This window comes from Pleurodeles waltl, chromosome 12, assembly GCF_031143425.1.
Source record: "Pleurodeles waltl isolate 20211129_DDA chromosome 12, aPleWal1.hap1.20221129, whole genome shotgun sequence".
NCBI lineage: Eukaryota > Metazoa > Chordata > Amphibia > Caudata > Salamandridae > Pleurodeles > Pleurodeles waltl.
This window is the reverse complement of record NC_090451.1, coordinates 657,479,602-657,504,445: the sequence shown is the minus strand read 5'-3', so window position 1 is coordinate 657,504,445 and position 24,844 is coordinate 657,479,602. Positions and strand designations below refer to the sequence as shown.

General features: G+C 43.7%; 2 protein-coding genes across 5 annotated transcripts in view; one reads left to right on the top strand and one right to left on the bottom strand.

Moving 5' to 3' along the window:
- Positions 1–5,128, bottom strand: part of DCST1 (DC-STAMP domain containing 1) — a 108,371-nt gene extending 103,243 nt beyond the window's left edge. The window contains exon 1 of the mRNA XM_069218396.1: positions 2,574–5,128. Within this exon, the coding sequence (XP_069074497.1) occupies positions 2,574–2,580 (7 nt within the window). The 5' untranslated portion in view covers positions 2,581–5,128. The remainder of the gene's footprint in view (positions 1–2,573) is intronic.
- The window catches only part of DCST2 (DC-STAMP domain containing 2), a 169,225-nt gene that overhangs the window by 52,551 nt on the left and 91,830 nt on the right, over positions 1–24,844 (top strand). For 2 of the 4 annotated variants that reach the window (XM_069218401.1, XM_069218397.1), the window contains exons 1-5: positions 6,136–6,373; positions 13,868–13,940; positions 15,330–15,716; positions 17,192–17,362; positions 18,514–18,615. In XM_069218401.1, the coding sequence (XP_069074502.1) occupies positions 15,449–15,716; positions 17,192–17,362; positions 18,514–18,615 (541 nt within the window). In that variant the 5' untranslated portion in view covers positions 6,136–6,373; positions 13,868–13,940; positions 15,330–15,448. Of the gene's footprint in view, positions 1–6,135; positions 6,374–11,283; positions 11,365–13,867; positions 13,941–15,329; positions 15,717–17,191; positions 17,363–18,513; positions 18,616–24,844 lie in introns of those variants that run through there. The other 2 variants (XM_069218399.1, XM_069218400.1) reach the window with 2 other exon arrangements.

The window sequence follows — 24,844 nt, the reverse complement described above, 5'->3', positions numbered from 1 at the left end:
GTACCTAAAGGTGGTGTGACACCACTTCAAGTCACCCGGTATGGAGGGTATCCTATGGGTTTCAGGGACCGGGAGCATGGGAAATATAAATGATTTTGACCAGTTCACCCTCAGTCCGGCCACCGAGTCAAATCGCTGCAGTAGGTTCAGTAGGCCAGGTAAGGATTCCGTGTAATTGCGGAGGAAAATTAGTGCATCGTCTGCATACCAGGACACTATCCGATGTGTCCGGCCATCATGCACGCCCCAGGACAGGGCCAATATACGGAGATGAGCCGCTAGTGGTTCAATGGCCAGAGCAAACACGAGCGGGGATAATGGGCATACCTGCCTGGTACCTCTTTCTATGCTGATTGGCTCAGAGATCGTGTCGCCTCTCTTGACCCTCGCTGTTGAGTTAGTGTATAATACTTTCACCCAGTCAATATAAGTATGTCCAAATCCCATGTGCCGGAGCGTTTCAATCAGGAAGGGCCATCCTAATGTGTTGAACGCTTTTTCTATGTCTAGCGAGACTGCTACTTGGTGATAATCGCCCATTAGGTGCAGTAAATTCCAGATATTGCTGAAAGTGTTGCGGCCAGGAATGAAACCAGATTGGTCTTGATGGACCAATTCTGATATGTATGGGAGCAGGCGGTTAGCTAGAATTCTGCCCAGTAATTTGCAGTCTGTGTTTAGCAACGATAATGGCCTGTATGAGCGTACATCCAATGGATCGCGGCCCGCTTTGGGTAACACCACTATCAGTGCTTCTCTGCAAGTGTCGGGAAGCTGGCCTAGTCTAAGGGCTTCTGTTAACATTGCTAGATATGGGGTTAAGTTTGGGATGAAACCGTACTATAGTATTCAATGGGTATACCGTCATTACCAGGCGCCTTGCCATGCGTTAATTGTTGTAACGCCTGTTGTACTTCCGTAAGATCTATCGGTCTATCTAGGTCAGCTATCTGATTATCCGTTAAACGGTTTAGGGCAATGCCGTTAAAGAACTTGCTTAATTGTATTGCCGTAGGAGGGGGCCGCGCTTTGTATAGTAAGTCATAGTACTCTCTGAAGGCACTGTTTATCTCCGCTTGTGTGTTGATTATTAATCCTGTGTCTAGGCAGATGGCGCCTATTGGGGAGTTCCGACGCTCATTGCTTATGAGCCAGGCTAGTAATTTACCGGATCTGTCCCCTTCTGCATGTGTGCGGGCCATGTAATGTCGATGGTTGAAGCGCCTGAGCCGGTTGTCTGTCTCGTTCCATTTACCACGAATATCGGAGCGCCTTTTGCAAAGTTGCACTCTAGGAATGGACCTCCTGCTCTAATTTACAGAGCTCGCGTGTCAGTGTTTGACGTACTCCCACTGTTGTTGATATGCATATCCCCAGTATGACAGCTTTGTGTGCATCCCATTCAATAGCTCTAGAGCTTGTTGTCCCGTCATTTTGGGTGAAATATGAAGCGATGTGCGTGGCTATCTCTTTTCTGAACGGAGGATCGTGTAGTAGTTGAGTTTGTAGGCGCCAAGTTGGAATACAGGCACGGGGTCTACCCCATCTAATGTGCGCGATGAGTGGGCTGTGGTCCGAAATTACCCTAGCGGCGTAGTCCACACCGTTATTCTATGCGTTAAACCCTGTGAGGGTAAGAATAAGGTCAATACGGGTGTGTATGAGGTGTACTGGGGAGTAGTAAGAGTATTCTCTATCATGTGAGTGCAGGTGTGTCCATATATCTATCAAGCTGCGATCTTTCATCCATGTTTGTAGCGTCTGGGAGTTTTTCGCTATTGGGGCAGTTATCAGGGGGGGATGTGATTTGTCCATCTCTATTTGTGGTACGCAATTCATATCCCCTCCCCATATGCAAGATGTAGTTAGATCGTTTGTTAGTTGTGATATCTTTCTTTGTAGAAATTCACCTTGTCTAACATTTGGGACATGTAGTCCATTTATCGTTAATGTCTCCCCGTCTAGTAGCCCCGACAGTTGTATAAATCTGCTATCCTTATCAGTTGTGCTGCATTGTACCATGTAGGGAACCCCTGGGGCTATCCATATCAACACTCCTGTGGCAAACGACGAGTTACCGGAACAGTATACCCGACCCGCCCATCTCTTTTCTAGCCGTGTAATATCCTCTGGGGTGATGTGAGTCTCTTGGAGAATTGCTATGTGAATATGGTGGCGTTTTAGATATGTGTGTATCCTATTACATTTTTTTATTCCTGCCATACCCTTCACGTTCCACGTTATTATATTATATTCTGGCTCTTTATTCATCATTTTGAGTGGTGTTGTGAAGAGCTATGTGTAGTGTTCCCAGGATCCTAGACCTGCGCACATCCAAAATTTGCCACCAGTCCAACGCATGCGTGCCCCAGCCATGCCACCGCATCCCACCACCCCCGCCCTCAGCCCCGATCCCAAAAGAGGAGGAATAATCCCATGATGGGACAGAGAAAGATAAGAAAGAGAAAAGGAATAATAACAAAAAGGATATTCCGGGCAGATCCTGGTTTTAAACATAGTGGCACAACCGGTGCCTAAGCTAGCGTCCTGGCAGTTCAGTTCCATTCGGGTACCGTTCATGTAGCAGGGGGCGTAGATTGACTGAGGTCGGATCCCTGTATGGCCCACCTCCAGGATGATGCTTTCCCTGCGTGATCCTGTGCATGACCGGGTCGTATGGCGGGCGACAGTTAATGCTGCCAGTTCGGCTATCAGTTGGCTCCCCTCCCAGGGCCGTCGTGAGCCCTGGCATGCACCCACAGAAGGGGGGGAAATCACGCCCAGGTCTCCGCCACGCCCGAACGGGCGCGACGGGAACCCGCCACGGTCCTCTAGAGTTTGTCAGCCGAGCGCGGACTGAAGGTAGGGCTGACCAGCAACGGGGAGGGGGATGGGCTGGAGTCCCCTCCGTGTGAGGTGGTGTCATTAGTATCTGTTTCGCTCCTGGTGTCTATTAATGATCGAGTGAAAGAGCTGGTTTCCTTTAAAATTTGTGCTTGATCTGCTGCCATTTGTGATTTGGTTGGGCGCGTCGATGCTTTAGATTTTTCCTTCCTTCTGGAGCAGGTGGTAGTCCATTCTTCGTTCGCTGCCTCTTCCCTGGCTGGGTCTACTAATCCTTTAGCATGGATCCAAGTCCATGCGTCTTCTGGTGTGGAAAACATACAAGTTTTTTCATCTGATACTATTCGCAGGTGTGCTGGGAACATAAGAGAGTAGGTGATATTGTGTTCACGCAATAGTTGTTTGATCTTAACATATGCAACTCTTTTATGCTGTACTTCCATAGTATAGTCTGGGTACGCCGTTACGTTGTTATTTTCCAGGTTAACTAGGTTTGAGGTTCTGAAGTGTTGGAGAACCATGTCTCTTTCTCTATAGTTTATAAACCGCGCTATCAAGGGGCGAGGTGGCGCTCCGGGCCGAGGGGGTCTGCTCTGAATTCTGTGAGCTCTCTCAATCACTGGGGGCCTATCGGAGTCTTGTGTGTTCAGCATGTTTTGCAGCCAATTCTCTATGAATTCCTCTGCTTTAGGGAGCTCAAGTCGTTCTGGTAATCCGAGGAATCTGATGTTGTTGCGTCTTGAGCTGCCTTCTGCGTCCTCCGCCCTACGTTGCAGTTGAGCTATATCCGTTTCCATTTGTTGGATTTTGGTTCTCATGTCTGCCACTTCTGGTTGGACTGTTTTTAATGCTGATTCTGTGTTATGTACCCTTTCTGTCAATTTACGGTGGTCAGCGTGGAGCAGTGAGACCTCCAGTACCGCAGCATCGATTTTCCCCTCCAATGAGGATTTAGGGGGTTATTCCAACTTTGGAGGAAGTGGTAATCCGTCCCAAAAGTGACGGTAAAGTGACGGATATACCACCAGCCGAATTACGAGTCCATTATATCCTATGGAACTCGTAATACGGCTGGTGGTAAATCCGTCACATTTGGGACGGATTACCACCTCCTCCAAAGTTGGAATAACCCCCTTAGTGTCCATTATTGCTTGCATGATTTTATCAAATTGGAGGGAGTGCGTGCGCATAGTTTCATTCAATTGGGGAAGTGTTGCTGATTGCATGTCCGATCGAACTGTAGGTGGGGGCGGGTCCCCGTCCATGTGGATCCCCAGTTTGGGGTGTTTTAGCTTAACCATGTCTTTTCACAATTGTTGCCCCTCCCAATCCACCCGTCCCGCGATTCAGAGCCCAGACGTGCGGGGGGCGCCAGGGGGTGCAGGTAGGATGTCTGCGGGGATCTCCACACAATAAGCAGGCAATTCAGGACTGTCAGAAGGGCAGATATGTTCTGCGCTGGTAAAGCTCGCTGCTGGGCATTCCGAGTTGTGTTGCTTAAGGATATCGGCTTTCTATTTGATGTGTGTCCCATGGAAAGACCTCGTGATTGCTATCAATTTGAGTTGATGGGGGCTGCTTGAGTCTCCTGTGTATTAGTTTGACTTTTTTTACGGCTTTCTCATCGACTGGTCGTCGTTGCCGTTTTACGGTATGTGATCAGGTATATAAGATGTGTCCCCTGCTATGCACCAAATGAAAGGGAGTGCTCCACTAATGCGGCTGGTAGCACTGAGTATCTGTGGGCCGGAGGTATTATCCCAGAAAAAAAATTATGCGCCTAGTTGGGGAGTTACTGGCGATTCACCTTATGCAGTTGTTGCACCCTCAGCCCGGTACACCCAAGGAGCATCTAGTGTGTGGGCCCACACCATTCCCGGCTCACCTTCCTTCTTGTGACCTTCATCCTATCCTTCTTAGTATCTTGTTGTTTTTATATTCCTTACAGGCTGCAGTCACTGAATTAACTGGTGCCCACATGCTGTGTATTCCGTTGCTTAGATTTCCATGTCACTCCCGAGTGCCCGGCCCAGGCCCCGGCGCGGGCGGCGTAAGATCCAGATGGGGGGGCAGGAGGTAGCATCACGCCAGAGGAGGCCCAGCACGGCCCCTCCACAAGTGCGTCGGTCAAGTGAGGAGATCGAGGGTCCGGGTCCCGCACGCCGAGCGCATGTGCCCGGCCGCAGCGCGTGCTCCACTAGGCCTCCCGGCTGGGGAGCAGCCAGGTCGGGTCGGGGCACCACGCGAGCGGCCCGCTCCGGCGAGCTCAGCACCTAGCACCTAGCGCCGCGGTCCGCTCTCCCGGGCTGCTCTGCGGCATCCGGCAAAGAAAGGCTCCGGGCCGGAGATCAGGGGAGCCTGGTGAGCCTCGCAGCACCACCATCCAGCGCGCGGCGCAAGCGGGCGGGTCCAGTGGCTCCAGGGGACGGCTGCGATGCCGTCTTAGTGTCTCCGACCTCCCGCCCCAGGTGCCGTCTTCATGAGCCACGAGTCCTCGGCTCTGTTCACGGCAGGGGAGGGGAGGGGAGCCTTGCCCGTTTCTGTCGGCGGTCAAGGCTGTGGCAGGGACAGGATATATCAAATGTTGGTAGGCTGTGAGCGGAGCTCTTTGTCTAAGCGTCCGCTCCGGCAGCCATCTTGGCCACGCCCCTTAAATCATGCCCTTAATCATTAAATGAAGTAGAGTATTTCATATCTTCTATCTCACCTCATCACTGGACAGAACAATACCCCACACAGTTTTCAGGTTGGAGTCTGTATAATTCATTGTAAGATTGCAAAAATCCTGAACATGAAATACCGTCTTCAAGACTTCAAGATTATTAGAGCCATATAAGGTATGGAAGTGGTTGTGAAAATGTATTGGGATTTTCTTGCCATGCAAGTCATTTCCGTTCCATGTGCCTTTAACAGATCCCAAGGTTTTGAGGTATTGACCTTGTTTTCATGTTGGGACTTGTAAAACAAATGCGGAAGGTTAACACTGCTACTTTTACTGCATGGCTGATTTTTGGGCAACTTTCTTAGCTAGGCGCTTCTAGCTCACATATTTGACCATGCATTAGCATCACCACACGTTAGCATGCATTGAGGCTCCATCGAATATTTAGAATTGTTTGTTCTTAGGCCGTTGAATTAGAGTGAACGGATCTCTTTTTCAGGTCTTTAAATCCTAAGTGGCCGTTTCTAACCAATAGAGAAAGTTCTGCCACAATTCTGCAAAATGGGAAGCACAAGCAACGTGTGCGTTCAAGTGTAGCCCATACTGCAGCTTGCATGTAACTGCTGTCTAGTGTGGATTTAACTATACTGGTGGGACAGTTGCTAGGATTTATTCATTTCTTACATTTGCTCTCTGTTAAGTCTACACAGCTTGTCGTGGAGTATCTGCAAACCAGACTTTCTTCTTCCTTTCCAGGTCAGTACTCCGGTTTACCCTGTGCACCAATTTCCCTCTCGGAGGAAAAAAATACAAAACGCCTGGTACAAGCAAAATAGAAATGAGAAAGGAATAAAGACAATTATAAAGGTTTTTCTCTTATCTTTTATGCCTTTACTTCCTCTTTTCCACTATAATTTTTGTTGGCTTTTCAGAGAGAACAAATAAAGGAAACTAACATCTCTTGAATTGTTATTATATTTCTGGGTTGAAGCCCTTGAGTATTTCTCTCTCTTCTGTTTCATTTTGGAGATTGAAAGGGAGAAGCAAAACTGTAACCACTTCAATACTCCTTAAATATAATCTCCCCCCTCTGAAAGTCAGCTTTTAGCTGCCAGGTACTTCAGGGAATTCAATTATAGTGCAGTCATTTTGTTCTTTCCTTCCCTGCTACCACCATCCATATGCAGGCGGGTTTCTGTCCTTTTTAGCCTCATGGCTCTCCGTAGATTCTAATTATCCCTTAGTATTGATTTGTTCCCTCTGCAAGATACTCATCTGCTATGCGTAAACTCTCCTGGACAGTGGTTTTTGGACTATTCGTCTTCCTCCTCTGCGTTCTGCTGTGACGTGTTGTCTCTCCCTCCGCCTCACTTGATTCCATGTTGGTGCGGTTTTCACTGTCCATTGGCGTCTCGATCCAGGGTCATCAAGTGAGTCCCGTGTGTTTCCTCTCAGCATTTTCCCGCAGTTTCCTGAAGAGTCTGATGCATTATTCATACTTCTCTTTTTCTGCCTTCCTTTGTTGTCCCCTTCTTCTCTAATCTGATTTCACGTTCTATCCTTTTCTTACCCTGTCAATTTCGGGGGCTCACACATGGCACTGTAATGATATTAAAGTGTCTTAGATACGTAGATAATTTACTGTGTTTGTATTTCTCTGGGAGCAGCACAGATCACCTTCCCTTTCCATCATTAACTTTAGACTCCAACGTGAAGTTGTGTGTTTGAGAGCAGCATGGGATGTCCATAGCCACACTAATTTATATGCACTTGTAAGTCTGCCTTTAGAGGTGCCTGTTGCTGGACCTTATGTGATCAACAAAAAAGAGGTTTCAGGGGCTTAGAATCCACTCAATTGTTTGTGTCCCGAGTAGAGGACTGATTGAGTTGTGTGTTTCCATTATAAAGAGCAGTTGTATTGCACTTTTTGTCTTGTGGCAAAGCCTATACTCAATGGAGCAGGATAAAGTGGTTATAGTGACAAGGAAGTGATCATGGCTATAGGTCCAATCTGTGTATTATTAAAAGTTACAATTAGCAGTAGACCTCATGTATTTATTATGAAAAGTATATGTTAAAGTCCGTAGGCGTTTAAGGACGGATTGGTATAGCTCCACATAAAAGTCTACAGATAGGTGTTTTTCTAACGTTTAATCTCACGTTACCATAGTAAAAAGAGTTTTGGTATTGGTTACACCCTGTGACAAACCGTGGATATAGAAGATTTTCTCACTGGGAATCCTTGTAGGGCCCTCCTACGAGAGTTAGCATTTTGCTTAGTCATCTGTAATCCTGCATAACTTACTAATTATATGACTGTGTGTCTGATGGTTGCCAGTGTCATCGTAACCCACTCGAGCTTTCTGTTTTGGACAAAGTATACGCCTAATTGTTGCTCTGGGAAACCCTGTGTCTGATTCCATTGGTCTAATGTCCTTATTAAGAAAATTCACCACAAAGGCAGTAGCCCTAGCTTATTTATCCTGAAACACATTTGTAAAAGTCAGTGGGTCTTTAACGGATGGTTGTTAGCACATTGGCATTGTCTTACAGGATATTTTGTTACAAACATGTCACATAGATGTTGTGTCTCAAATTGTCATAGAAGGCATGCGTTTTAGCGAGGTCCCCCCCCATTCTAACAAACTCTGGGGGATTTTACTGTAATGATTGCGGTTAGGTCCTATGGAGAGGAATTGTATATTGTTTTGCAAGCTGTATTTTTCACACATTGTATAACTGCATGCATGATGATTGGACATGCATGCACACTTGAATAGACCTGTGTTAGTTGAGGTGTAAAGCCATTGGTTGAGGCGGTAGGCCTTATCGGTTCATTGGGAAAAGTCATGCCGATTCCATAGGTTGGATCTGTGTATTATGAGATGTTATGACAAACCTAGTAGGTCTGACCTACTTATCATGAAAATTGTGTGCTAAAAGCAATAGGCTTTTAAGGATGTATTGTTATTGCACTCTGCTAAAGCCTGTAGTCAGATTTTCAATTACATGGAATCTCACAGATTACTGTATTAGGCAATGTTTTTTTGGTGTTAGTGACCCATCCATCCAAACAAACTGTGGGGTCAGAAGATATGCACTATGATACCTCTGCTTCCATTCATGACAGCGTATTAAAATTGGTAGTGGGTCACTCCATTTCAGTCATTGGCTCTCTTGCCCTGTGAAACATGGCATTTTCTGTTCCCTTGTACACATCCACCTTAAAAGGAGATTGCTTTGGTGTCAGGGTTGATTGGATAGGCCTTTAGTTTCGATTTTCTCCTTTTTTATATAAACATTTCCTCTCCTCTTTTTATTTTCATTTGTAAGCGAATGCCACATATCTGCAGGCAGTGCTTGTTTGCTGCTCATTTCATCTGCAGTCTGCCACATCCCATGTGGCCACTTACCTTAAACCAGTTTACCATTATAGAAAACTATTGTCCATAATGTATCATTGTTTTATCGTTTCAAAATGGCCAACGCATTGGTCCTAATCATGAGGGCCATTGTGGAACCATAACACAATGGTAGACTATGTACATGATGGACACCTGCTGCTATGTTGAGCTATGTTATTCCAAGTATATGCCCAAATGCTTAGAGGGCAGCAGGTTTTCTTTTTTCTACTTTCATTCTTTTAATTTACATGCATACGCTATCCATTTGTGTGTTTTATTGCTGTTTTGTCAAATGGCGAATGCAAGAATGATTCATTGGACGGATGAATGGATTCATGTACCAAAATGAGTGACAGAGTGCATGTACGATGACTTAGTGTGAGTGCATAAACCCATCAAGGACATAGAACCCACTTTCATTCATAACCCAGAACATTGTTGGTAAATTTCTACGTGTTTTCCCCAGCCTGGATGAAGAGCTGCTGCATCGCAGGATATGTAGTCAGATAAGTTGCCCTTCTACAATGCCATTTTTGGTCTATACTATACTTAAGCGTTTTAGATGGTGACATCACTAATATGTATCTGCCCCTTCAAACTAATGGTCCAGAGTTGTAGATCTGGCTGGTGTTGCAGAGCAGTGGGTGCCTCACTGAGCCCCTGTCCACCACCTGAGTACACCTTTTGTTTTAAGAACTTCATTACCCATCTTACCTGACTGATGAAAACCCATGCAGACTAGATGGAGAGTCAGATTGATCATCAATCATGGCTTCACCTAATGTTGAAAGCATTAAAGGTGACTTTTGAAAATAGATATTCCCACCTTGATTCTTCATTCCGTTCATCCTCTATTACATCCTCATACCCAATTATTTGGGTGGATTGGATGGGGTCCATCTTCATCAGCAGCTCCTTTTGTTGAGGAAAGTCTAATCAACCTGAGCTATCTTTGGCAGCATATACTTCTGCCTGGATGCATACTCCCTTAAATTCTAAACTAGTAACAAGTAACTGTTTCAGTTCCAAGTCACCAAACATTAACCATAGATTGTCACTTACCAAAGTGTATCTAACACCAGATTCAGCCAGTGCCTTAGGTTTATGCAGAACAATAAAAACTTCACAGCATAGAAAGTCGCTCTTCACTGTCCCACCCACATATATTTCTAGTACAAACTTCTCAGTTAAAACATTACTACTTGCTTCTTTGTCATTTGTCACCTCAACAATCTTACCTTTGCACATATGTGCTAAATGACTTTTGCATTTACGACACACTTGTCTGACCGTGGGGCAAGTCTTCCTAGAAGCTACTTCACTATTCAGACCACATCTTTAGCAAATACATTCATCATGTTTCACTTACACTACACACTTAGACTTCACACTGCCACTGCTAACATTCATCCATCTTCATTCTGCACATTTTCTGCACAGTTTGTGCCTGTTGAGCTAATTGCATAATTCCTTGAAACATTGCTTCAAACCTCTTAGTGATTTTTATGGCCTTATCCAATAGTAATTTGACTGTCAGTAAAATAGGTTCCTGCACTTTCAGATTAGACCTTTTTACAGATAAAAATGCTCCATTGGGTTTACCTGGTAATTGACCCATTTTCTAAGTATTTATGTCTGTGGACCACTTCATTCACTTTCTGTCGATTGTTTAAATCAAATGGCATTACAGCCTGTTGGTTCTCATCCAAACCATTATCATGAAGAAGAGGAGTGAGCCATACTATGACTGTGACCTCCAAGGCACTAGGAATTATAGTTGACCACCCGGTCATGATAGTAACCCCAGACATTGTGAAGGTTTTGAAGGAATACACTCCATTGCAAAGAGTGGGTTTCATAAATAAATGGAGACCGACCCTCACCCACCAACCTAGGTGGCATGCTTGGGGCAGGTGGGGGACAGATGTGCTCCAAAGTATTTCAGAAGTACTTGGGGTGGAAATATTTGTATCTCCTTATAGTGATATTGGGATCCAGCTCACGTGGCAAAACATCCCCATAGATATTCCAAAGTGGTATTTATTGTCAGGTTCTATGGGGATATTAAAATACAAATAGCTTGGGGATGTTTGGGATACTTATTAGTTCCACATTCCACTGGGCAACATGTTACAGCTATTTTAGTTGCCCCATATGGGTCCCACAGCTTTCTTCAGGATGTAAATCCTGGTACTTAGTATAGCCCAATAAGGCCCCGTGTTTATACAAGCTGGATCCCTCTTTCATGTGCTCAATAAATACCTTATTTTCCACGTTGCATTTGATTCTCAACACTGCAAAACTGCTGATCTGGGGACCAATGAGCTTTTGAGAAGTAGAATCACCCCCTGAACCATCTGAATTTTCTTTCAGAAGATGGATACTCCTTAGAAGAACTGCCAGCACCTGCTAACAGGAGAATGCATGTATTGTCTTTTTCACAACAGAACTAAGGTAAGTGGAACACCATCGTAGTCAACAGGAGCTAGTGCACTTAGTTGTGATACACTGAGCAACTAGTCTCGCTGGATTTAAAAAAAAAAATCTGAGCCCCTATTGAGATTTTGCAGCAGCCATGATGGAGCTGTAATGAGCCTGGGGAACTGTATAAACACCTCCATTTTAGAAATGGAGAATTGCCTCAGTAAACCTCCCCAATCCTATGCCTTCGAACAGGGAGTTTTGCACATGGACTTTGTGCCTCAGAAGGGCTCTGCAGAAGAATCTGTAAAGTATAGAGAGGTCAAATGGAGGGAGCAATGGGAAGAAGACTGACAGGCATTGAGCCATGCTGCTCAGGACTCTGTAAAGGGAGTAGATGGGAACAGTGCATGAGTCTTTGAACAGAAGCGGGAACTTTGTAACCTGTATATAATCTGTAGCATAAGTGGTAACGGCTACAAGGAACATACAGTGTTAGCGAACAAGAGACAAGTTGTGCCTCCAGAGTTGGTCAGAAATAGAGAGAGAGAGAGAGAGAGAGAGAGAGAAAAAAAAAAAAAAAAAAGCAAGTGATTCTGAGATATGCAGGACCTGCAGCTTTAGCGGGCAGAGAATGTGCAGGGCCTGGAGTATTGGGGCACCTGCTACCACAGGTGTTTGTGAGAGGAATTGCAGCATGTGTCTGTGTCATGTGTGGGGCTTGTATGACAGGAGTCCTCTGCTTGTTCTGCTTGCCAGGTGGCAAAGTCTTTGAATTGCGCAGAAATAATTTCATAGAGTAGATTCACTGAAGTCAGGTTAGAGGCAACTTGGAAACTAAGGGAACTGAAGTGTGAGAGTTAGGACAAAAGGTAATTCCCAAAGATTTTCTCATCGTACTAAGTGCTTAATTTGTAAAATAATATATGTGCAGAGGGTCAGAATTTTTCTTAGTAGCCCGCCGTTAGCATTGCCCAATGCAGAGGTTGCTAAATACCCAGGCTGGCTAGTCTTGATTCCTATTTCCTCCCTTTGACGCTCTTTTCTCATCTTTCACTTCCACAGTCCTTCTCCTTTATCTGCCCCCCTCCTGCTATGGTTTGATGATGAAAAATAAGTCCAGGTCACCAAAAACGAGTGTTAGTTCCCACCACCTGCAACCACAAGTGGAAATTAACCACTGATGGCCCTAAAATATGTGATTTGGTTCCTACTATGGAAAGATCCCGGATTAATTATGGCAGAGTCCTGCAGTTTCACCCAATCAGGATACAGCATGCAATCTTCAGTGAAAAGCAATAAAATGCACATGAACATCTTTTGAACTTGGATATGCCATCTTAACGACGAATCTTGCTTGATTTCTTGCTGGAATGTTGATTTGTTTGAGGACTGGGATAAGAGGTCCTAGTGACTGGTGCCACATCTGCCTAGGGGCTCTTCATTGCATGCCTGGGGGTTCTGCAATGCCTTTGGCATGGGCTGCTTATACAATGAGGGTAACAGCTTTAAAAGAGGTAGTCCATCTGAAAATCCCAATACCTTTTGGCTCTGGGGGCTTCAATGTGCCAGGGCATGTCTGTGGCTCCCTGGAATATAAACTCAGACATATCAGTGGACCTGAATCTGGACCGCCCACGCTGGCCAGGACACGAGTGCAGCGAGGGATAGGGGCTGGTCTCTTGCAGCACCTGGAGTCTGTGTGATATGGAAGGATACTTATGACGTTATTGATATACGCTACAGTAGAGGACTTCATGGAAATGTCCTCCTTGATAATTGAGTCTCTCTTTTTTTTTGCTTTGTGCAAGATGCCTCTGACCTCTTTTTGATTGGAGTAGGGGAGAGAAACATCGAGGCGTAAGGGTGTTTCAGGGATGCCACTCTAACCGAAACCAGAGTTTGTGTCCCAGTTGAACCGACAGTGGATTACTGTGTTGGTTATCCTTACGTTACTTCACTACATGTATGTTAACATTTCATGGAAAAGTTGGGAGATAGGATGCCGAAAATAATGTATTCTTTATTCTGTACACAATAGGTAGCCAGACAGACCAGTGGTAAGCACAGGAAGAACACCTCTTCAGTGGCTATGTACCCAGTGGCATAGCGTGGGGAGTGCAGGGGGGGCCGGCCGCACCGGGCGCAACATCTTGGAAGAGACTCGAGTGCTAAAATCCATGGGTTGGGGGGCGCAAATTACTTGCCTTGCCCAGGGTTAGGGGGCGCAAATTACTTGCCTTGCCCCGGGTGCTGACAACCCACGCTACGCCACTGTATGTACCACACTGCTTAGCCTCCATCTCCTTATGTCTTTAGCTGCCTAGGTCTGCGGGTGGCATGGGCAACACCCCACACTGCATGACAACATTACACTGAGCAGTAGAACACAGACACCATGGGAAAGGCAACACCCCACTCACTATTGCAGTTACGTCATGATTTTCTTTTTTGTGTGGTGGGAGCCTCCAAGCACATTGTTGAATTGTATTTAATGTAATAGCGAATTTTTATTTTATTGTATTTTCTTCTGCAGAGGCTCTTCTGACATGAGCCCTTCCCACAGAATCTTAATGTTGCAGAACACTGGAACCCCAGACTCTAGAATGGTGAGTGCATCACAAGGGCGCCGGAACTCTGGCATCTCCGTGTGCAAGTGAGTAACAGTGTCATTAGAAGCCCAGAAGTGTGGGATACCAAGACCCTTCACCACGGACTCACACAACAGGTTATTCAATACCGGGTTCAAACGGGAAGTCTGGCGCACAGGATCCAGGTCCAAGATTTGTTTCATTTAATAAGAAAGTCTGTGTAAAATCTATTTTACTTTTATACCTGTGTAATCCTTTGAGGGATGGAACCTGCCCATCCATGATATTTGAGATGACTCTGTTTTCTAAGGTCAAGGAGAACGCATTTCTTTAAATTGTGGAAGGTAAAGCAAGCTCCCAGCTTTGGGAGGCTAGGAGAGCCGTGTTGTCCATGAGATGCTCCCTCTGATTTCCCAGGGAAGCTTGACTCTAGAGCCTGAAGGGAGCATGGGCTTTCTTTTAGCAGACGAGGACAGCTTTCTTCGCTGGAGGGTAAGACTGACATCCTCCTGTGGCGTGTGAGGAGCTGTCACCTTCAGTTAGTTGAAGAAAGGTTTCTCCTCTGAATCGAGGGAGAACCTCCTGCAGCAAGTAGGAGGGACTTCTGTCCAGTGTAAATGAAGTCTCCTCACACAAATAGTAAAGTCATGGAACTTCGTCTGCTCATTGGTAAGAGAAGCTAACTCATCTCAAGAGCAACGCAAACTCCCTCTCATAGTGGTAATTGGGAGCGGCATTCTACTGGAGGATAGGGGTTATCTCTCCTCTTGAGTATGAGCAGATTCCTTCCTTTGAGGGACTATACAGTATCCTCATCTGTGAGTACAGGTTTCTTCCTCGTCGGAAGGACGTTTCAGCAGATACCTCATTTGCCTTCCTCTGTAATTAAACTTATTTTCCCTTTTTTCTGGTTAAAATTATTTTTAATTAAAAAAAATATTTGTAAATTTATTGATAAAAGCTGTCCATTTTCTATTAAAAAAAAGTTTACCTTCCGACTAACGTTTTCCATTTTCCTGATTAAGTATACTTAACTTTGAAAATGTTCCTTTTTGATGAGATTTCTGATAAGATGAAAGTGGGAAAATATACCAGAAAAAGTGAGAACCATATTAGAAAGTAAACTTTCTAATTTCAGTCTTCCTTATAATAATGTGTTAATTACGCTTTGGATGAAATATTCATATTTCTGATTGAATTGTTGCTTTCTGCATGAAACCCCCCTCCATGTTTTTTAATTCAAAGCAATTTAGACCCCTTTTTGTTATTTTTTTATATTCTCTGATTAAGTGTTATCGTCTCAAAGAAAAATCTTTTTTTAATAAGATGGTACCTTCTTATCACATTTCCCTGTTTTCTATTTGAATTTACCATTTCTAACAATTATTTTGCACCTCTCATTCACAGACTTGGTATCAGCAGTCAACTATGTTTCCAGAGAATAGTGCTAGAGAATTATACCATCTCTGATTAGGATGCATGGAGGGAGAAGAGAGAAATATAGTTAAGACAGAGTGAAGTTGGCTATGAGGCCAGCCCGAAGGATGAGGACATGGAGGCGCGAGGGTCCAGAGGACACTCTACTGAAGAAGATCATACGCAGCTTTGGTGGTTTCGTCTTTGGCCTCCTCTTCACCACATTCTATGGTTTGATCCTCATGTTTGTGGAGAGCTACAACATCTGGTACTGTCTGCTTGCTACCATTACCATTGGTGTCTTTGTTGGCTTGGGAATGGGTTTCTCTGTGAAGGTGAGGGCCACCATGCTGCTGATGATACCCCAGATCTTCTCAGGTAAGTGGCAGTGGGAGCTCAAAGTACAATTATTAGCCATCCCACAGAGGGCATGCAGCTTGCGCTGTCAGTCACTCCCAAGACAGGTAGTCTCTATATTTGTTCAGTCCCCGACCTCGCATCCCCTGTTTGACATTAATGCTAGGCCTTGCAGCCGTTAGATCTGTAGACCACAGAAGAAAGTAGCCTGTATTGATGAATAAGCACAGGCGATGCAGCCTCTATTGTCCACCTCTACCAGGCCATGCAACCTGTAGTGTCCACCAGTCCCTATCCTGGCAGCATCAGTTGTTCATCAACTGAGGTCTTGCAGCCTATGTTGCCCACTTCCCTCCAAACCTAACTCTCAACAAAGATCTATCAATGTAATTTCTATTGTACATCATGATTCACACCCATACAGATAAATTGGCCCTTTCTGCCCAGCCTCTTATCAATTTCTACTAAGAATCTAGCCTCTGTTGTTCATCAGTCCTGAGTCAGACAGCCATTGTAGTCTACCAGGACCGAGGCGTACAGCCTGTATTGCTCACCACTATCTGTCCACGAAGCTCCTTTTGTCCCGAAGAAACTAGCTTTCAATCACTTATCTATCACTAGCATGCCATTCAGTGCCTATTGACCCTTACTGTCCAGTCACACCACTGTTATCTTAATCACTCCCAGCTGTGGATAAGGCACTTGGGTGCACCAAGCGTATTAGCTCTTTGGTGGTGAAGGGCCTCAGTGCTAATGCCATGTATTGCTTCCCAGCCAATTCAGTATTGAAACCCTCTCCTGGAGTCATTTGTCTGAAGATGTCTGCTACCACTTGTTTATTTCACTTTTTGGACCCTAAGGTTTGTAGTAATGCTGTAATCCAAATCCTCAGTAAAAAGGTCTGAGTTCACCTCACTGAATCTTTAATCCATTCTTCCCACTGTGCTTTGTCCTTCCCACATTTCTGCCCACTATTCAACTTTCAGTCATTATTAGATTCTCTTTTCAGTGCCAATATGCCCTTGGGAGTGGAAGAGGCACTAAATAAAATCAAGTCAGACTTTTGTTCTGCAGGACGCCTCCAAAGGCCTTTTAAATATACAAATTACTATTGCTTGTATTTCTCAGGGATTGTAAGTCTAATATGATTTTCTTCGGACAGAGATCACCTTCTCTTGCCCTCCACACATCCTCATAATGCATGTGATTTTTATTCTACTTTATTTTTAGTAAGAGAGCACATTCCCTCAGTTATCTTAGCTCACACCTGTTGACTTGTATAGTGCCACACCATCAGTGGTAAGTCTCATTGAGACTCAGAAACAAAAGTTAACCCTCATGCATATTAACCTGCCAAACATTCTCACTGTTAAAATAAAACCAACACGTGCCATTTAGGGCTGAGTGGCTTAAACGGCATTCAGTCCAAAATTGAAAGAAGACATGCCCCTTGAAGGGATGCAGCGATAACCTGTGTTTCATCTGGTTTCCTCCAGCTCAGGGCAAGGCTTTCATCCTGTTTGCAGCATTCACCCTTGCGTTGGAAGGTCCGTTGTGTAACATGCTTGTGAACTTCAACCGTGCTGCTGTGTCCGTGTCCTGCAACGCAGAAGTGGCGCTGAACCAGACCAAAGAACTGGTGGACAAAATCACACAACCTCTCATGGGTGAGATGGGGCCTCATTCATTAGCAGTCCAGAGAGAGAGGTATCTGTGAAAGTCACTCAAGAATCTACCATCTGATGAACTGTGGGATCAGGCACACAACCATGATTTAGATATGGTCATAATTGTTTAGAGGGATTTACATACATTAGTGACGGAAGCTGTGACACCATCTGTGTTGTGTCCTTCACCCTATAAGTGCCTGTTGGTGATGGTCTAAAGAACATGAGATAACTGGGTTTAAAATGGCATGTGTAACATAGCATAACTAATGTGATACAACAAACCAATAATGATCTTCAGGGCTTTTGTAACATTACACAGTAACCTGAAATGTTTAATGATTTATTAATGTCACTTGTGCACCTGGATAAGACATTTAATATTTATACCACATTGTTTGGTTGTGTATTGTATGAAAGATATTGTTTTTCAAACAGGAAATTGATTTTTGAAGAGTTTACATTGAACAGTTTAGCATACTTTTGGTCATGTGGAATAAAAATGAAAGATAAGATATAGTTAAGGATGTGAGGTTTTATTCAAGAAGACTTTCTTTCTTATTTTAGTCACAGTTTAACTGCATGTTTTGGCTTTTGTAAGAGGGATGAAAAGCCTTTGGCATGCTTACTTCTAGGAGCCGATTATTTGCGTATAGCGTGTATGTGCTTTTTTTACACTTCAGAATTCAGAGGTGATGAAACACACGTTCACACTTAAAATTGGGCAGTGAAATCTCCAATATCTTGGTGACTTGCTTAATCCAGAGAATAGCCCGCCCAATGATTTTCCTCCAACATTGGCCCAGTATCGTGAGCGAAATATCGCCCTCCTATCCATTATCGCCAAGCTCTGAATTAAGCCTGAAGAGTCTAGTTGGATTAAATGAGAAATGTTGTTTATCAACAGAATTATTATGCTAAGAGAAGAAATGAGACCAATAGGCAAAGTGACCTAATTGAATGTAGCTAGCTGGCACCTGTTAATTCATAGTCAACCACAAGCACAGGCCTTTCTGTTGTGAATTTCGTGGATGTTAGACACTGTTGTTTGGGTGTGTAAAAGTATTGTAAATTGAATAATTGTGTCCATAAATCAGTATATGGTGGATCTAGTGCTCTCCACTGACAGAATGGTCCTTGGTTCTCTCCAGGTGTGCTGGACAAGCTGAAAGCTCTCATGCTGAAGGGCAAGAAGGTTGCGGACAGAGTACGGCGGCTCTTCAAGGCAGTGGGTCACGCCATCAAGCACGTCAGTAAGGACTCCTACAGCCTTTCTCACTTTTTCTGCTTCTTCATATTCCCTAAAGCCTAAGTGCCAAAAATATTTTACAGGTTTATGTAAATATGCACAAATGCAAACTTAAAGTTATTTTGACATGATCATTTAATTCATAAACCAAAGGGACTTTTATACATAAGGAGTTTAGCGGAAGTACATCACTGGAACCTTCCCTGGGGATATTACTGGAAGAAAAAAACATCTCTTGGTGACAGGATCAATGCCAAAATATCTTACAAGCTAGCACAAGGGCAAGCCACTTTGCCAAGTACTGTGCTGCCGTAGTCTCTTGCAAACAACTTTCACTCCTGTAGTTAAATTTAACTGAGTCATTTGTGTATGTTTAGACGCGTTATTAAATTTTACTTGCGTATCAATAGATGTACTTCACTAACTAGACATCATGTTACACACTGAACAACACCTTTTGATGAAGTCCTCTTTTTGGCGTACATTTTTCCTTTGTGAAGTATTGGTTTGTTTTGTGACCCAGAAACTTATTTTGACTGAATCTCTATCTTTCTATCACCTCGGCTGGGACCTGCACATTGTTCAGACCTTCTGATGTTCAATGGTGTGTAGAAAACAATTGAAACTAAAGTTCAGAGTAATGGTTGTCAACTTTTACTCACTGTGGTCAGGTTCAGTAGCTGGTCTCCTGAGCAAGCCACACACACTAACTAGCACTGCCAAAGTCAATAGATCAGGGGTTAATGTGCCTACGCTTTCAACCTTAGCACGCAGGAGCAAAATGTATAGGCGGGAACCATTGGGAGCGGACAGAGAGGGATATAGGTGTAAAGTAGGCTCTTATGTAGTTCAAACCAAGCCTGGAGGCAGATGGAGAGAATAGCATTAGGCGAGAGATGAATAATCCACTGGCCTGAGACGAGATTGATTGACAGTCTATCAAGCCAATGGCTGAACTGAAGCCTGACCTAAAATTGATAAACTTAAATAAAATGGTAGCGTGCTCAGAATTCCTTTTTAAACCATTTTTAATTGTGCAAAAGCCAAGCCTTTACTTTGGTTTTTTTTCCTGACCTTGGACAGTTATTAGTGTAAATTACTGCTATTCCTAATCCTTATTTGGTGCCAAAGTGAAAAAGTTAAATGTATCACGTTAGTAGCCCCTTAGCAGATTTAAATGTAACATGGAACACTGTTGATTAAGATGGCGAACTGTGATTTTGAATTGTACTGATGCTTTGATTACTTTCAGATATGGACTGTTTGGTGCAATTTGGTTACTGTTGCATTAGGACAGTTGACATTAAACACACCATTCAATAAAAAAAGTAAGTAACTGAAAAATATCACAGGCAAGATGATCACAGAAAGCTGTCTTGAACGCCCACTTGCACATAGATACTGGCTCAGCACATATTTTTGGATATTTTGAAATTATAATCCAGAAGTAGTTTGAAACCTATAGTGCAATGCGCATGACCAGCCAGCTGTCCTGTGCGCTCTGTGGCATAGTATCCACACTGCACCTCACCAATGAGTCCCACAAGGCTGTTTGTGTTCGCATTCATCAGGAGTGTGGCCTGGAAGTGTGAGTTGAACTGTTCCGATTGGAGCAGGACCAAGACTTATTTGCAAATGGTTGATGTCTGTCTGGAGTCAGGAATAAGAAACCATGATGGACTGATATATGTAGGGTAAGTGATTGCCAGTGGTTGAGGCCTTTGCAAGCACCCCTCACGTGGCTTTCAGGTACTGTCATGATGGAGTATTGTTACTAAGCTTGTAAATGTTGACGGAACGCTAATGTTGTTTGTAAATGAATATGAGTGCAATGAACAAAGGATGTTAAATGGACCCAAAGTTTACAAAAAACAGTGCTACTCAGTGTGTAACTGATGTCCTCTGTGAAATGTTTTGATTGTCATGTATACATCTGTGACGGTTTGCTTTGAATTTGAAAAAACAATTGTGAAAATAGTTTGTGAAATAGTCAGTAGGACAATTGGAAAGTTTGGGTTATCGAAAGCATCAGCAGGAGGTGGGTGGTGTCCATCAGCATCTTAACTATTTAAATTGTAAACTTAAAGCATCGAACAAAACATGGAGTGCAAACATGACAGGTTTTTAAAATTTCTGATGAGAAATAAACACTGACATGGGAGCTAATGATGCATGAACAGCATCTCAGTGTTGATGTGTGCATAGCTACTGATATTGTACTTGAATGGGTTTTGAGTAACTTGGTTCATGAGTTGACCTGTTGTCTGGGTAGATATGTGTTTGCTTAAGTAATATTCAAATTTCCTTGCTATTTTGATCAAGTTGTTGGCTGGCGCGTTACAGAAATATTACAAGGAATGTGATTGTGTTGTGTCGGCTTCCGAGTTGTGGAATATAGTCAGTGGATTGAAGATTTTATTCAGAAAGTAGTTTGAAGCTGTAAGGGGGAGGGTGTACCTCTTCTTCGCATTTGTGATTGAAACTTAGCTGTTAGTTATAGAGGAGCTTGCCCATTAGCTCAGTAGTGAACCTCCACTTACATACTAGAGTGCAGTTCTTTGAACCGAGCAAGAAAGTTCTTTTGTTAACCTGTTCATGACTTGGAAATGGTGGCAGGGGTCCTGTTTCTTGAGTATAACTTAGGGGTTGAGGGCACCTACGATCCTGGCGTGTGAAACGTTTCCATTAAAAATAAGAGATGTGTTCATCAAGCTGAAGAATTCCAATGGTTTTTAAGGATGGGGTAGAATATTTCACTACAAGGCTTGTAGACGGTTATTAGAGTGGTCTTGATCCAGGGAGCTTCTTTGAGAGCCACCTCGATGGGAAAGAGGGTGGCGAGGTGGTAGGGTCAGAAGAGTGGGTCTGGTACATGCATTTCAGTGGTTGGAAAAGTGGAAAGGTGGCATTGATGCTATGTCCAGCTGCTTGTGTGGGACCATAGCTGCATTGAAGAAGATCCAGATTTCACTCCTATCCAATGAGACAATCAAGGCAGACATATAAATGGTCAAGAATGGTCAACTAATGGAGGCTCATAGTCCATCTAGGCTATGAAATTGCAGATTTTGGAGTTGAATGGAGACGTTGTTACGTTCGTAAGAAGAATACTCATTACAAGGTTGGGCACACATTCAGGAATGGAGAATACAGGAAACTTAAGTACTGATAACATGAATCTGAAGAAAGTGAACCCGCCAGCTTTTTTTAATTGAATTTGGAAGACAGTCTTATAGCCGTGAGGAATGGCACCATGAACTATAGGCAGCACATGATTTGTAAGCCAGCCCTAAGCAAATCTCATCTGTGAGCCTAAGGATCAGCATCTGGTAACAGTTTTTTGACAGATCTAGTACTGATCAAAGGCATAGATTGGGAAAGGAAAAGTTGGACCTTGAATTAGTAGAGGTGAATGGTGGGAGAACGTAAACCGAATCAGATGAATCATGGGTATTGGAGAAGTGCGATGGTGAGTAGGAGATGGGCGCGTAATGCCATATAGTCAGTGAGCCATCAAGGATGAGGTAGTGTTTTGTATTCGTGGCACAGACATTGCGGTTCAGAAGTAGGAGAGGTACAGAAAGGAAACAGCATAGGAATGAGGGCATTGGAGGAGGAAGTCTCCAGAGGTGCAATCACTGACATAATTACTGCTTGATCACGGATTTTGTACTGCAAAAAATGAATGGGCATGAATCGACTGAGGGTGGGGATGATTACTTGCACAGTTGGTATAATACGGATTCAGAATTACTTGCAATTATTTGTGGATGGTACGTTTCCTAGCACAGTGACTGATGGGGGGCACAAGTAATGCCACAGTAACTGATAGGGGCATGCTGTTCTATGTGTATACCTGGCCAAAACTAGAAATTATCTAAAGCTTAAATTGCAAACCAACACTCTTTATTTAGCTGTGCATATGATGAAAAGGTACATACAAGTTCTTCACCTTGGGATTCTCGTTGATATTTATAAAAGGTAGAAATCCTCAGGGTGGCTGTCAGAATCTGTAACACCATTTTTTTTAATGTTCATGTTTGTCAATTGAACCAAACAAACAAAAACAAGACAAAAGGCAACATTTACCATTTATTCAAACAAATTAGCTAAATTATGGGACAAAACAATACATCTGGATGAAAATACCGCTCCAAGCAAAAAGGAAAAGAGGACATGATACCTCATACAAAATATACACTTCTCCTTTGTGAATCTTGGGGGACTGAACTGTTCCATCGTGCCTACCCGGATGTCAGGCAGCTTTTATTCTGCTCTATAAGGAAGATCCTGAACACAATCCTGCTTTATTTAATGATCTCTTGTCTATTAGTACAAAGGTGTATTGGGGATTTCAGCTTCATTCTGTGTCTGAGAAAGTTTTCCTTTTTAACACTTTTTCTGAGTAAAAAGTATTTATTTTCCCTGCTAATGTTGAACCTCCTTTTTTTTTTGGCTGCTGTTCTAGCACTTTATAAATACATGCCCAGTCTATAGAGGAAATATGTCCAGGAATGAAGACTATGATGGCAGTATTGTGTGTCTTCCTGATTTCTCCCATAATTCCACCTCTGACCCCCTGAGTTCAGTGGACAGCAGCACCCAATCCCAATCAACATTGCAGTGATCATTGGAGAGGCGCTTAATGTCAAGAGGCTGGAGTTCAACATCTACACCAAGATGTACCCATTCATTAATTGCAAGAGGTTCAGAAAGCTCGGGGCTGACATCAAGGCACACTTTGAGGTTGAAGGACTGTCCTCATCACCAAGAGTATCTCCCGTTTTGGCGACACCAGGGTTGCCTTCAACTCGAAGGACCTGGAGAGAATCATCCCATATTTTCCATCTCTTTTGCTAATGAAGATGCGCAGATGATGATCAGATTCATAAACTTGCACCTACTTCTCAACACAGGATTCTTCCCCAACAACCTCCTCAGTCGTCTTCAGAAGTCCCTATCCCTCGAAAGAATAACCTATCATCCAACCACTCCACTTAGTTGTGGATTTCGTGTGAATGGTGTCGCAAATCTACGGATATGTCATTATCTGGGCATGTGTGAAAGAGGCATAGAGCAGAGTAGGATTTTAATAGGTGAAGACGTCATGCTGACTCCTAACCTAAGTGTCCCCCTCCAAGAAGAGGAAGATAACACAGATCTTCACCTCAGGATTCACATCCGGCTGGGTTGTGTTCTGGTTGGCGGGATCTCTTTCCTGTATCTGGAGTCTAAACCATCTAGAATTTACGTTTTTGGCTGTTTCTTGATCTTCCATGAGCTCTCAAACTGAGCCTGGAGAATGTTTAATTTACATACAACAACACCGGAGGTCAGCACCTCAACTATTTTTTTAGATGATCCATTGAAGGCCACAGGCTCGTCCTGTAGTTCTGCTTGTTTATAGACTGCTTAAGCACATTATGGATACCCTTGTAAATTAATTTCTGCTGTAGAATGTCCTCTCTGGAAGATGTTTAGATCAGCCAACTCGGATCCAAAGTTCTTGAAGGCAGTGATTCCTGCTGATTGGTCATGTCCATCACAGAGAGCTATAATGCTGATGACTCGTTCCTCCCAACTCACCAGAAAATGAGAGAAGGAATTGGGATTTAATGGACAGGAAAGTATACAAGACTTTGGGCCTGATTCTAACTTTGGAGGACGGTGTTAAACCGTCCCAAAAGTGGCGGATATACCACCTACCGTATTACGAGTTCCATAGGATATAATGGACTCGTAATACGGTAGGTGGTATATCCGCCACTTTTGGGACAGTTTAACACTGTCCTCCAAAGTTAGAATCAGGCCCTTTATTTGGTACAGTGATATCACTCAGTTCTTCTGCCTTTGAACCACTATGTCCTCTCTTTGTGGGACTCAATGAGTTAGCTCCTTGACTGTCTTGCGAAAGAAAAAAAGAGAGGCTCTTTTGAAATAGTGAAGGAAGGATGTTGATTACAAACAACTTATCGGTATGGCAAGATACACAGCTTACTTTCCTACCACAGACATTTGCCATGGTATCTCAGTGAAACATTCCTCCTGGGTTGGTCTTACTTCTTTGTCTTCTCATCTTATGTACAACAAACGATGCTGTGGGTGTTTTTCAATGGAAGCTCTTTTTGGACTGCAAGCGGATGAGGAGTCAGAGGTGGGCTTTCCACTGTCTTTTGGCATAGAGAATAGGAAGATGTTTTCACTGATGCAGTTTGAATCATATATAGATAATC